Here is a 14,645-nt window from a genome sequence, read left to right on the forward strand (position 1 = left end):
CGAGGAGCAGGAATGCAGCACTCTGGGTAATGCCACCAGGCCTGTGGACGACTCCTCCAGGGGACGAGGTCGCTGCTTCCGCCTGCTGTCCGTCCACCGAGTCGGGACTCGGGGACGGACGGCAGAGGACGAGCTGCTACAGCAGAGAGCGGCGCAGCTTCTCGTAGGCTCCCAGGAAGATGAAACCTCCCACGCTGATGAAGGCCGTCCTCGGTATGCCGCCCGCAAACAGACTGCAGAGGAAGAAGCGATGCAGGACGTATGAATTCTGAAATCACTGTTATTGATGCAAATCCAAAGCAAATCGGTATCTAAGAGATATTTGAAAAAAAACACTGAAAAAAAACACTGAAATCAATCACCGTGTACTGCAATAACATGACATAACTTATAAAAGTTGTGTTTACTACTATTACTGTTATAGTACTATTATAGCAGTAAAGATCACTCTTTCATTCACTGTTTTCATCATTTAATTATTATAATTAATATTGATTGAAGCTAAAGGTTCATTACATTTTTGTGATTTTTGTGACATTTGTAACTGTTAACTTCTAGCTTCTAGCTTCTAACTGCTAACTTCTAGCTAAATGTATGACTAGTTTGAGCTCGTTTTACAAGGTTCTTACTGAAGCCACAACGAGAAATGTGTCAATGCTGAAAGATATTTGTTTGTTTTGCCCAAAATGTTTTCATTTTCTTAGGTTTGCCACATGCACACACCTGCACCTCATCTGGCAGGAACAGTTACAGAAGGAAGTAGGTTTTTCTTTTGTACTTCTCCAAAGTTTCCCTGCTGCAACTTTAATTATCCCCACGAAAAAGAAAAAAAAAACCCTGTGAACAGAGCCGAGGGCAGCTCGGGCCGTATCGGGTATCACTCCGCCGACAGAAAGCATCCGAGTGATTTACGGAGCCTGCGTGGAAGCAGGGCCCCGTGTCCGGGTGCAGAGGCTCCATGGCAGCGGGTCAGGCCTCAGGCCTCGTTGGTGGAGCCACTTTACGGAGAGGGCAACAAGTTACGGGCGACGGCGGCGCAACAAGAAGCCGTTGACGTTGCGGGGGGGTTAGAGGATGTGATCCGCCGTGAGAGAGCCCAGCAACCACCCCCCCCCCCCCCCCCCTCTCCCACCCTCCCTGCTACACACAGCTGTTTTTGGGATTAGGCTTCAAGCCCCCACCCCGAGGCCTCCCCGGAGCTCTCATTCCCCCCTTCCTTCTCTCTCTGTGCATGACTGATGGCCGAATCACATCCACACATGTCCCTCTGCTGTCCATCCGCTTCTCCCCGTCGATCTGTCCAGCGACGGCCCCCTCAGCTGGCTCAGTTGTTGGGGGATTTCTCCTTCGTCTTCCCTTTTTCTTGCCGTGTCATCCGCTTCTCAGACACGCGCTCACTTCGTCTGCCTTTTCGTTACTCTCTCGCTGCGTTTTTATTTCCCCATTCCTCTCTGCCCGTCTCTCTCTCCCTCGCCGTGAATTTGCCGACCAACACCTTCCGCCTGCCAATCCGCCCCCACGCTCACATGGCCGGGCCCTATCCATCTAACCCTATCCAAGCCAGATGTAACGGATGAAGAGTATTGCGTGTTTGTGGATGTGAGTCTGCGTGAGGAGAAACGTCTACGCACACAAGATCTCTGTCTGCATTCATCATCTGTGTGCGTTCGTACTCGTGCTTCTGTCCATTTCAATTGAAAACAAAAACTTCAAAAAGTTCAGTTTGGTTTCTACCAGGTGCGCTTCAGCAGATACTGTAAAGAAGGTTCTCTAATAAACAAAGTTTCCATTGCTCCAGAAAAATAAAGCAGACGGACGGCTAAACAACACAGTAGACGCAACATCTTCTCATGCGATGGGCCTGATTGCCAGCAGTGTGAGGAATGAACTCATTTTAAACTCAACGCTCTTGTTTTGTCTCAGCTCTCTTGACTACTGTTACATTTCCTGTCTGGGATCAGACCCACCTGTGGACTCTGAGACGTCAGAGCAGAGCCAGAGCTCAAATATTCCCCCTCGGGTGCCCTGACTCACTGTAACGTCACAGCCCGGCCAGCCACTGAGCGGTGTCATCTCCCTATTGTCGGGCCAATCACCTCTCCTGAGGAATCGGGACTAAATATAATGTCGAGGCCCGACAGGAGACTGCAGAAGAGCAGCGGTGAACTCAAAAGTTAATGTCGCGGCTTGCTCATGCTAAATGCTGGCACTCGTGAAGAAGACAAGGGTGGAAATCCTCAAATGAATGTGGGACCACACTTCTGCCACTTGTGTAGGAGCAGGAAGGGCAACGCAACTTTTTCATTGGGAAAAATCTGAAGAAAGAGTTTTAACCTCTGTGGGTCTTCATCAAAACAGAGAAAGATACATCAGCTGGATGTTACACACAGTCCTTCAGTAGTACTTGAATTTCCGGGACAAAAGATGGATATTAATAACAAAAGTCAAGTCAAAAACAAAGATGTTACAGCAGTTCCCCAAAAAAGCACAAAACACCAATTTGTCCTTCCAAACACACCGTACACAGTGAAGGAGACAGACTGCGTCTGTGGCTTCAGGGCTGTTCTCTGGGAAAGGAGCGCATTGCACATCTGTGCCAACAACACACCTTTATAAGTCTAGTCATACTCTATAGTTTCCCAATTATCAAAAGTGGTCAACCTAATTGGTTACGGCGAAGATCAAAGAGTCCCGATGCCATAAAAGTACAAATAAGGCTCACCGCAGATCTCCAGAGCCTCTGCTTTGTTGTGTGGATGCGGTGCAAACACGTCATTTGTTTACTTTTTCCTGCTTCACATGAGGCACAAAGCAGACACAGCCCGGAGGACACGCCGCTTATTAGCCTTTTGTTTTGACACGATTCCCGGTGCAGTTTGGTAACTGGGGGAGGCCGGTGTGTGAGCTCCACTGCTCTCTGCTAACCCGGGGTCTCTGGGGCATGGCGCACACATGGAAGCACTTTAGAGCTTCACTACACTGCAATTGGGCCTATTACCATAATTACAGCTTTAAAGCCCCGGCAATTTGTACCAGGCATGCACCAGCGCAACCACCGGGCCTTTGGCCCTGCGGAGCAGCACCCCCCCCCCCCCCCTCCTCCTCTCTACACACTCTCTCTTGTCTCTGCGTTTCATTCTCTACTCTCACTCTCTCAGTTGCTTTTTTTCTGTATTCTCCACCTTCTCCGGTTACATCGATATCAGGAGGGAGAATGATTTTTGTTCCAGCGGCCCATCATGTCGTAGAGCTCACGGTGCATGCTCTCTGGGCTGCACAATGCGAGCGAGTTCTACAGCCGGCCCCGGAGGACAGATGGGAGAGATAGAGGAGGATGGAGGGAGAGTAAGAACAACATCAAAGGTTGCCGTGCGGTGCGGAGGTGGGAGACGGGCATCAAAGAGATCCCCTGTACGCTCCCACTTGGGTCACTGTTGCAGCTGGGGAAGAGGGATTTCGGGTTTTGCGTCGAGGGCCCGCCAACTATCAGCTCATTGAGATCGTGCAGTCGTCTCGAACATGAGCTTCATTCAAATTGAAGGCTGGCTTATTACTGAACTCTGAAAGCAGTTTGTAGGGAATCACCCTTGGCTCATATTAAACACAAAAGCTGAAATGCAATTTGTCTTTGATTAGATTCCAGCACTGCAGTCTACACAAAGAAAACAACAACACAGTGTTTATGAGTGTGTTTGAGAGACAGAGAGCCGGAGAGAGATGTCCCACCGGTGTTTGGCTCGGTCCCAAACCAAATCTGCAACGAGCATTAAGCCGAGGTGCAGCTTAACTAAATGATGGCGGCTTGTGCACAAGCGGGCCAATTATTCACCGCGGGTGAGGCTTTGTTTTAGTGCTGGCAGCCCTCTGCGGCCCCATTAGACCTGGCCTTTTGTCCGGTGGGCATCATAAACACATCAAATAAACCCTTCCTCTCGGCCCCCGAAACACCTTAATCAATAGGACAGTGCAGCAAGTGGGCAGGAAAAGCTTTTAAACATGTAATCTGTCAGCCGCGGCTGTAAATTCACGTCCCCCTTCCAGCAGAAGAGCAACTCTATCATCAAACCTGATTACGTGAGGGATCAGGCGGAGTCAAATCAAATCATGTGAAATCGAAGGTCTTTTAAATGGGCTGGGATGAAACAGGTTGTGTTCCGTGTTAACCGATCACGATGGCCTTTGAACATATCTCTGACATGAAGACGCACACTCACCCTGAAAGGCCTTGGCTCTGCCACACCTCGTGGAGCACGAGCGGGATGTTGCCCCTCGCTGTGGTCGACCCGGCCTGGAGAGGGAGGGAGGGGGGAGGGAGAGAGGGGGGAGGGGAGAGGGAGGGACAGAAAGAGGAAAATAGAGGCGTGATGACGGATGAATCGTCTCCTTCACTTCCTGCTTCTCCAACAGACACCCTGCTTAGTCTTCCTCAGCTGAGCTTCCCTCGACTCCCCCCTCTCCCTCTTTTCATTCCTCCGTTTCTCCTCATGGACAGCTGTGTCAGCGAAGGCGACACCTCCAACACCCACCCAGGCACCTGCCATTTGCCCACCCAAAAACACACTCAACGAGTTCTCCCCGTCTCCCTCCACGCCCGTCAGTCTGGAACTTACATTTACACAATACGGCTTAGCCGGCCAGGGAGTTTTTAATCCGTCGCCGTGGAGTGGCAGAGGGGGGACGAGAGCTGCAGGATGGGGCCAGTCGGGGTTAAGTGAGGGTGGGTGGTGGCAGAAACAGAGAGAGACAGCGGAGGGCACAGTAGAATGAGGAGTGTGTGTGTGTATGTGCGTGCACGCCAATCTAAGCTACAGCTCACTGAGCATGTTGGAAACAGTTTGCGGCGTCCGCCGAAAATTGCGACTCCCAGATCTGCTGGAACGAGAAGAAGATTCCCACATTTCATTCGTGTGAGGGGGGAAGAAAACAAAAAGACCCCTATTCCTCATGTTTCTGTTGGAGACAGACAGGTGGCTGAGATTTGACTCATCTGACAAGTTTTCTTGGCGAATGGAGGAAGAGGGTGTCCAAAACACACAAACACACCTGTGTACCTTATGCTGACATACACAAATATCTTCAGGCAGCTCAATACATACATTTGCTTCAGTTGGCTTCCTGCTTTGTTGTCTGAGTTTATCACAATCATGTGCGAGTAGTAAAATCACGCGCTTCATGCCGACCGTCTCTGCATTCTCGGCATCCACAGTGATGCGTGCAATGACATTAAACAACAGCGACGAGTGTTGAACAAGGTGTTGGACCATGCCAACCTGACACCGACTCCCGTGTTTGCCACAATTGGCTGCAGTGGAGGGTAGCGAACATGACATTGAGGGTAGCGAACATGACATTGATGGCAGCAGTGTGGTGCACTGGCAGGAAACACGGCAGCCTGAGGAGAAGAGCAGTGTTGTACGGCAGCAGAGAAAGAACCTTCTCCTCTGCTGCTGTGGTGACGGAAACTAATGTGACAAGTTCCAACACCCACATTTCCTCCCCTCCGTCCAAACCAAACTATCCATACCCATCAACACCAGCCTCTCTCTCTCTCTCTCTCTCTCTGTATCCAAACACTCTCCTGCCTGGACTTGTCCTCCCTTGCTGCTGTGGAGATTTGAAGATAGAAACCAAACTAAAGTCTGACACGGTTTTAAAAAGAGAGGACATGTTACCTTTTAAGGTGAGGCGCACTTCAGGTGGAAATGGAAATTTGAACTGCAAAGTCCATTTTGAAATATGCTGCTTTAAGATATTTCATGGCCTCATAACTTACACAAAGCACATTTACAATTGTATATTTTAGTACATTTGTATTAGAGCTGAAACTAATCTGTCAATGAGTTGATTGACGGAAAATGAATCGACAGCGTCTTAGTAATCAATTCATCATTTTACAAGCAAAGATGCCAAACATTGGCTGCTATTCGTTGTCATATGTGATCGTAAACTCGTGTATCTGAATTTAAGTTGGCGTAAAGAACACATCGTCTTTGGTTTTAGGAAATAACGATGAGCAGGTTTCACTGTTTTGTGATATTATCGAGACAAAGCGATCAATCGAGTGAGAAAACTATTTACGGATCAAAAATGAAAAGAATACTTTTTTTGCAGCACTCAGTTTTTGTGCTAGCTGGGTCAAATATAAATGGCTCAGTGACATATTGCCATTCGTTTTGACTTTTGAACTTGACTAAATCCAAATCCACCAAATCCACCATGCCGCTTTTGTCCACGACGAAAGACTAGAAAAGCCTGAAAGGTGCATAAAGGATGTTTCTTTTGTCATGTCTGTCTAATGGACTATGTGTCCATGTTTAAAACGAAACCTAAGATGTTAAAGTGCAGAAAAGAAAAGAAAAAACATTTCCAAACTGATGCAATTACTAACTACTAAACTATTCCACAGATTGAAACAGGAAGCCCACGCTGGATGGACTGTGAACACAGAAACCTCCAGTTTGAACAGATACAATGCATCATATTGGCTTCCATTGGTTGAATACACAGCGCTGGGGTTTTATCAGCTGACTTCAGGGAATCAAAAACTTGGCCTTATAAAGTTATAACCGAGCTTTGTTGAGGCAGCGCAGGCCACGTCCTCTGCTTGGTGGTGAATTGCAGCAGCTGCATTTCAAATAATGTTTACAGGAAGCTTTTGTTCCGTGCAGTTCCACCTACAGCCAACGGCTTCTCGCAAGAGATCAAGACTGTCGGACTGTTTTGTTCATTCAAGTGTCTCATTAATTAGTTTGGCTGTACACTGCGTCTTCTCCAAGGACAGTCTGTGTGTGTGTTTGTGTGTGTTAGTGGGGGGGCTGACTGGGGGTAACTCTGAACTCACTACCCTTTACACACACACACACACACACAGTAAGGGAAGCCAGACATAGAGTTAGAGTGAGCCAGAAGTGAAAGAGGAGGTGGATGGAGTGAGGAAGAGGAGGGACACCACTACACAGAGGGAGTGCGAGAGAGGACAGAGTGGAGGAGTTAACAGGAGGGACACCGGCCTTCTGGTTCACCTCTCAGTGACAAGCAGCCTTGAGATGGAAATTCGTCCGGAGCAGCAACAAGTCCTCGCTCTAACACTAACCACGTACCCAAACATGTCTCACCGACACTGTCCATAGTGCAGGTCAGATGATGGATGTGTGTGTATGTCTCACTGCTGTCCCGGTGCTACCTCGGCCTGCTTTGTCCTGTGTGCGGACACTGTTGAGATCTGCTCGGGCTGCAGTCCCTCTCAGCTCTCTGCCTGCGAGGCATCACCTGCCAGCAGTGTTTAGAAGTCGCTGCCAGAGGAGGTGGTGTGGTCCCCGAGTGTGTGTGTGTGTGTGTGTGTGTGTGTGTGTGTGTACCTTTGCGAGAATGATCCTGGTCTTCGCAACGTCAAGAGGGGTGGTAACAAATGCCGCTACTGCACCTAAAAAAAGACACACACACACACACTTAGCAAAGTGCTGACATAAAAGGGCCTCTCTTTGCTCTCAGAAGAGTCTTTAAATATTGAAAATAAACCCATAAAAAAGTCCAATTACTGAACCACAGATAAAGTAACATTAACTCCGCAATAAATAGAGGAACTCTTGGCCCTCTGCTCCATTTACTTCGTAAAAATGATAATATTCCCCATCTGAGACCTTCCCTGCTATTAGACCACAAAAACCAGACGGACACACTTCTATTCCCACCGCCTCATCCAGGCCACACCTTCCACTCCACACACACTCCCTTATCCAACACAGACACAGACACACACACACACCCTGTATGCACAAGCATGAAAATAAAACCCTTTTGGATACATTCAGATGCACACAAATGCAAAAGTCACACATGTACATGTTTGGGCCCACACACACACACTAGGTTTACAGAGCAGTTACATCCTAACTTCCCTCCAAGTTGGAAGCTGGATGGGCGGCACGATCCAGAGGTGTCCCCTCTGAGCCGCAGTGTGTGAAAGTGAGAAATGCTGTGCGAGTGTCACTCCGCCACAAACGTAGCAACTGCTCTCGGGTAAACATATCCATATGGGCCACCGAGGAGCAACGCGACCGTAAGTGAGCCGAGGATACAGGAAAGCAGGAGGATGCGTCAAGTGCGTCGTAAGTGAAGGCAGCTTACAAGTGCAGATATTCAGGATGATTAAAGGCCCGTGTGAGCATTTCCAGTGTCAAACAGATTATGTATGATTGAAAGAGAGAGTGTGAAGCGCGATGTAAGGGGAAGTGACTGAAACCCGAGGATCCCTCTTGGACAGCAGCTCAGTCGCAGAGGGACGTGAACTTGATTCCTGCGCTGGACCCCCCCCCCCCCACTACCCCCTTCCACCGCTTTCTTTCTCTACTCCCTCCCAATTAGATATTTTTCAATCATTTTTCCTGTAACGTATTAACAGTTTTGTTAATGTAGTGGAAATGTAGTCTGTTTTAAGCTGAATACTATAATACTACAGAAGAAATACTCTTTTTCTGACAACTCAACACAAGTTTTTAGGACTCGTATCAAAATGACGCAGTCAGTTCCTTATCTCACATCTTTTTTTCCTCTGCATGTCTGTCTGACACCAACTAATCCATATCGCCAGTCTCCTCTTTCTCCTCTTTCTCCTATTATTCTGATTTCTTTCTCCTCTTCCTCCCATCGTGGACCGAGTCCAGGTGGGGTGGTGCAGGGCCACGTCTCAGCTCCTTGGGGTGCCGTTTCCTCTTCCGCTCTTCTCTCCATGTCTCCATCGCCCCTCCTGGAGGAGCTAACCTCGACCTTCCTTTCCTGTCTGCCGTGTTGTGGCGTCGCAAGAGTTATGGACTGAAATGGTCCCACAACTGCTCCACGGACGGGTCTGCAGAACTGTTTGTCTGAAAATATGCATTTTGTTTGTGGTTCTGCCTTTTTCATCGTGATGAAAGTGAAGACTGAGGAAATAAAAGCGAGATGAAGGGACGCATTTTCATTCAGAGCTACAATAATGGAGGTCGAGGTCTTCACGGGTCCACCGGAACCCTGGGACCCAAGACAAGACCCGGGACCTGTACGGGTTTGAATCCACGGTTTATACGGTCAATCGGGTCCAGGTCCAGTACAGTTATAGCAGCGTAGGTCCCTGGTCTGTTTAACATCGGATCCGAGAAGACCCTGCAGTGATCAGACGGCGCCGATCAGGAGTCAAGAAAATGACAAAGCTGATTCTCAAAGAACAGCGTTTGTCATCAGTTACCTTGACAGCGAAGTGGCCTTTCAAGTTGAAATAATGAGTGGATTTGCCACGCTGTTCCAATCAGCTAGAGAGGAGTAACAGAAAGCCTTTGTGCAGCTTTCTTGGCAAGGAGGATGGATTAAGGAGGCTCTAATGCTACTAACACATACATTAGATACATTAGGCACATTAGGTTGGATGCAAAGTTTTGTTTTGACAACTTGAAAATCAACTACATAATAGCAATCAGTTGTGAAATCATTGCCAATCAGGGTTCGGGTCCATCAATTCTCGGTTATGCACGGGTCTGCGTTCCAGCTTTCAAACAGTAGGCTGGTCTGGCCCGTCTGGATATATATCATTCTCTCTGGTTACAGTGAAACTCGAGCCTACTGCACAAGACAAGTTTGTTTTGTTGTGTGCCTTCATGTCAGTATCTGGCCATTTTATATATTTGTCCCCTGCCAATACCTCTCTATCAAGTTCTACTTCAGACGTAAACATTGTGCGAGTACATTTACCCGATAGAGAGGTTATACTACAGATTCAGATTTTACTCTGAAGTATTATTAATCAAAATACAATTAATGATCACGTACTAAAGTTGCCAGCATTACATTGTAAGTGAAAAAGCTCCAGCCTGCGGAGCCCCGGAGCTCCGTTCCCGCTGCGGGACAGAGGACTGTTCGCGTGTTTATTAACAGTTTATTCATATTGAAAGTCTCGCGTGTCCAAATGGCACCAAATTCGACACACTTCAATGTCAGACAGATTCCCTGCATAGTCAGATAAAAGATATCCTTGATAAGGCTGACACTGGGCTGTGACATCGGTCTTTGGTATGCGAGACCTTTCTCTCGACATGGAACTCAAACAAGACCATCAAACACAGAACTGTGCTCAAATTCAACACTTGAAACATCGACAATCCCTGAATCTCTTTGACTTGTGCTTCTAGCCCCGACCTAGTATGTTACAGTCTGATGTACAGTCTCTAGTTTCTGTCTGGTCCTTTCCCCTATTCATCTTGTTTTAGTCCACTCCACTTCCCCTCATTCACTCCTTTCCTGCGCCTTTCTCTCTCCCTCTCTATTAAACCACTTCAGGCCCCAGTGCTCAGGAGGTCACACAGCTGCAGGGGCCCATACCCAGGAACCGGCCCCTCTCATCCCCGCTGCCTCCCCCCCGATACCCATTCAGACTCTGTCTGCTTTGGTGTGATATTTTTTTTTTTGCTAAGTATCTTGAAAACTATGATAATGAGGCATTTTCTGAGACAACAATGCAAAATCCCTGCAGTAAAATGCTCATTTAGCGCTGAGCAATGTCTAAGGAATTGGCTGGATTTGCTTTCATCCATTCTTCTCTACTCGGTTCTTTTTTCTGAGCTCACCTTTGTGGAATCTGACAAGTTCTGACAAGCTTTGGGTAAAGTTGTCCTGCCCTCCTAGCCATCTACTCACCAATCCACCCATCGATTTAGCCATCCCTCCCCCCTTCCCCCCCTTCCCCTCCCCCTCCCTTCTCCGCTTCTTTCCCAAAGCAGCAAATAATCCCCTGCACCTGCAAAAGCTCCGCACACTGCAGCCTGCCAAGAGTAGAGCGTGTGACCTTGCCTCCGTGACCACAGAGTCTGGGAGAAAGAGAGGGAAATGTGGAGAGGGAGAGAAAGAGAGGGTTGTTGATAGAGCAGGATGATGAAAGAGGGAGGGAAACAGGGAGAGAGAGAGAGAGAGAAGATTGTAGTTAGTGGAGATATCAGACACATTGAAAACACATTGTGAACCTTGGTCTGCTCTGGGGTCCGGGGCCCGCAGCTGGGAACCGGGCTGTCCGGCTATTTTTGTGCAGCCTTTTCTCTCCAGTGATGTCATGCTACTCGTTTCCCAAGAACCGGGACGGGACAAGAGGGAGGCATGAGAATATGTGCTGCAGCGGCCCCACTCCGTCATCTTTACACATTTTGTCACATTGTGTATTCACATATCAATATCATTCTCTTATTCTCTTATTCTTGTGAACATTTAGCTCAACTAATTGTGTTGGTAGAGCCGCAAAAACACACACAGGGGTGTCAAACTCAAATTACATCGGGGCCACTGGCCAGGTCGTCCTGTCCAAGTGGGGCCACTTGAACACCCCATAGAGAGAAAAAGCTGCAAGCTTGAAACTATCTGTGCCTCCAGGTCAACTTCTCTGTTTGGTTCAAAGCCTTTATATGTGGACAACTTGAGAAGTGGAGGGTGGACAATGAAATTCCCACGCAGTCGCATCCGGTCTGGTAGTGTGGTAGACCCGCTCAACAGAAGGTTGCCAGTTTTTTGGGATTTTGTCAATAAAAGTGACATTAAAGTTCAAGTGCATTTAAAAAGCCTTTGTGTGTCTGAGAAACGCTCACGTCACAGGACTGCTTGCCCAAATGCAACCGGCTCCTGAGCGAAAGCACCTGATGTTTTTGTTTTGCGGAGGAGCTCTTTCGTCCCTCTTCCTCCCCCGACTAGTTTCAGCAAAGCGGTGCGGAGACGCAACGTTAGTCTTTGTATAAAATGCATGTGGACAGCTCGGCCGCCTCGGGCGCTGTGAGGTATGATTACTTCTCAGGGAGAGCAATTGAGCAACAGCATGGAGCGATTACTAATACTTTCTTTGTCCACTCCCCCCCCCCCCCCTGTGAGTTTAATCGGCGGCATGTTATCTCCTTCTCTTCCTATCTCTCACACATGTGGACATCACTAAAAAAAAACCTGTGTGCTTGCACAGCACATGCGAACACAAACAAGTAAACACACCAGAAAAAACTAAAAAAAACAAACACAGAACGGAGAAGAACCGGCAGGCAGTGTGAACGAGCTGAGGATGCGTCATGTGTATTCCATTAGCAGATAGATAAAAAAGGAGATTTTGTTTTCCACATCAAAGGCCTCCCGCTGGGGGATTCCTCTCCGTCTCTCTCATGAGTTTAATGAATATATAATAAGGGGTAAACCTGGGAAAACAAACTTCCTGACCTCTGAACCCTTGTGTCAGGGCCAGAGTTTGCACCTGGACATCTTCCCACAGGAAGGAGGCGGTGGGTCTGTCGGCACGCGAGTGTGTCGGTGCATCGCGTATGTGCGGCGAGACGCCACTTGTAAGTGCATCTCATTGGTTCAATTGGAGTTCCCATCGTGCCTTTGAATTTTCTGCGGCTCTCGCTTGGTGTCCAAGTCATAACCTAAAAGTGTTCCACCCTCCTGCTTTGCTCATGTTGTTGAGGTCGCAACAGATGGGATAAACTGTAAGTCTTATGCTACAGACGCTGTTGGGAAAAACAACAAAACCACAATATTGAAGAATTAATGTCTGAAAGAACAGTGAGAAATATTCACATAAGCCTGGTGAGAAAATACAAATCTCTTTGCAGTGACCAATGTGTGACATTTGTTGATATTGTGGGACTGGCCTCGTGAATTATAATATGTTCCTTGCCTGGATAAGCCTCTCCATGATATCACAGACCATCTTGGACGAGTTGAACTTAATGCACTCTACCAAAGGATTTCTTACTCCTCTTCCAACAGACCCATTGCAATTGGTTTTTTTCTCCCTTTTCCCCTCTCTCTGATTCTCTCTCTGACAGCTGTGCTGGCTCGGCGTGAAATAAAAACAAAAAGGCCAGAGCGCAGCACATTACTATCCCGCAGAGAAGATGGGAGATCTTGCCACGCACACATGCACTCTCAAGATTCCTTCTCGCTGGCATTTTGAAAGCTAAATCACGTTGTTCCCGATCGTGAAAGCCTCTCAACATCTTGGCGGTCGCTCCGAAAGGAATGGCAGTAAAAACCAGTTCTTGTTGCAGGAAGTTGTTTTTAACTTCTCCTCGCTCGACTAGTCGGCCAGTCGCTGCTATTGTGACCGAGGAAACGCCTCATTAGCGATACAGAGCACCGTGCTAGTGCAGAGGATACACGTGGGAGGACCGGGAGTAAGGAGCCAATGGAGAAGAGGGCAAGGAGAAAGAGGAGAGGGGAAGAGAGGTCCAGATTCCAGCAGTTCTGCTCTCCGCCAACGGACGTGTCCAGATGGCCTGGAGAGAGAGAGGGCCTTTGACCGAGGGACAAAGAGACACTTGTGAACGACCAAATCTAACTCTCACAAATGCACAGGCGCGTGTACACACACACACACACACACACACACAGCTGTGAAGTGGATTGTTCGTCTTAGCTCGGCCGTTAGCGCCCAACATTGATGGAATGTTTGACTGTCCGCCTCTCGCGCCCTTGAGACATGATGTCACTCCAACGAAACGTCTTTTCAAAGAGAAACAGCCTTTTTATGCGATTAGGGCCACAGAGCGAAAAAGGAGAGAGGGGGCAAGGAGAGAGAAGAGGCACACGAGAGAGAGAGAAAAGCTATCAAAAGAGAGGAAGAGGCATAAAAATAAAAAAAAGCTAGAAAGAGACAGATATGCAGGATGTTTTCGTGATAAATGAAAGGCTGGTTTGATGATAGTCGTGACAACCCATTAAAGTGGGGCGTAAAGTCTCAGTTTGGCCAGCCACAATGATACAGGGGAACGCAGAGGGTGAGCCTGCTGTAAATGTGTCAGAGCGTAAGCACACCATTAGAACTTTACTACGGATTTATTACTGAGAATAATGACTGTCAATGATGGTGGAGAGCAATGGTGGCGAGTGGAGGGATGAAGCAGATGGATAGTAAAGAAAGAGAGGGAACAGAGTCAGTTAGACACATGCATGGAAGGGTCTGATACGTACCTTTAAGTATTCCCAAAGTGGAAACTGCACCAGAGAGAACGGGATCTGAAAAACAAGTAGAGTTTTAAATCAGCAGGATTATCTCAGCTTTCCTTTTTTTTCCAGATTTTCTGGAGGTTCAAGTTTCATCTTTAACCTCTAATCTCCTGCACTTGTCATTCCTGCCACCTTTCTCTGTTTCCTCTTTCTCATCTGACTGCTCCCTTGATCCTTCTCACTGCTGATGATTAATGAATGAGACAGGCTGTGGTCTGGCAGTCCTGAATGGATAGATGGATGGATGGATGGATGGATGGATGGATGGAGCAAACTTGAAAGGAGGAATAGAGGGATGGAAGGGGGGGGGGCGGCTCTGAAGTGATGGTTGGAGTGGAAGTGTTGCCACAAAACACATAATCGGTTTAGGCAGGAAGTTACAGCAGGAGGAAATCAACGGCAGTGCCAAGGCAACGGGCAAATTAGTCAGACACCCCCCCCCCCCACACACACACTATATAAAACAGACATACAGAAAAAAACCGAAAACACACATGTATACTCTTTCACTCATTTGAGAGACACACTGCAGACACACACACACACACATCCTGTCATCCTAGCGAGACAGGAAGGAAGAGAGAGAGAGAACAAAAACAAAAAACAAAGAGAGAAATAAATAAAGTGACACCGAGTTGTGTCATCGG

General features: G+C 47.8%; 1 protein-coding gene across 1 annotated transcript in view; it reads right to left on the minus strand.

Moving 5' to 3' along the window:
• Positions 1–14,645, minus strand: part of slc25a26 (solute carrier family 25 member 26) — a 40,027-nt gene continuing 25,382 nt past the window's right edge. The window contains exons 6-10 of the mRNA XM_079266292.1: positions 13,963–14,007; positions 10,763–10,832; positions 7,359–7,423; positions 4,215–4,288; positions 1–233 (exon numbers count right to left, since the gene is read on the minus strand). Coding sequence (XP_079122418.1) covers positions 137–233; positions 4,215–4,288; positions 7,359–7,423; positions 10,763–10,832; positions 13,963–14,007 — 351 coding nt within the window. The 3' untranslated portion in view covers positions 1–136. The remainder of the gene's footprint in view (positions 234–4,214; positions 4,289–7,358; positions 7,424–10,762; positions 10,833–13,962; positions 14,008–14,645) is intronic.

This window comes from Melanostigma gelatinosum (assembly GCF_949748355.1).
Source record: "Melanostigma gelatinosum genome assembly, chromosome: 3".
NCBI classification, from domain to species: Eukaryota; Metazoa; Chordata; class Actinopteri; order Perciformes; family Zoarcidae; genus Melanostigma; species Melanostigma gelatinosum.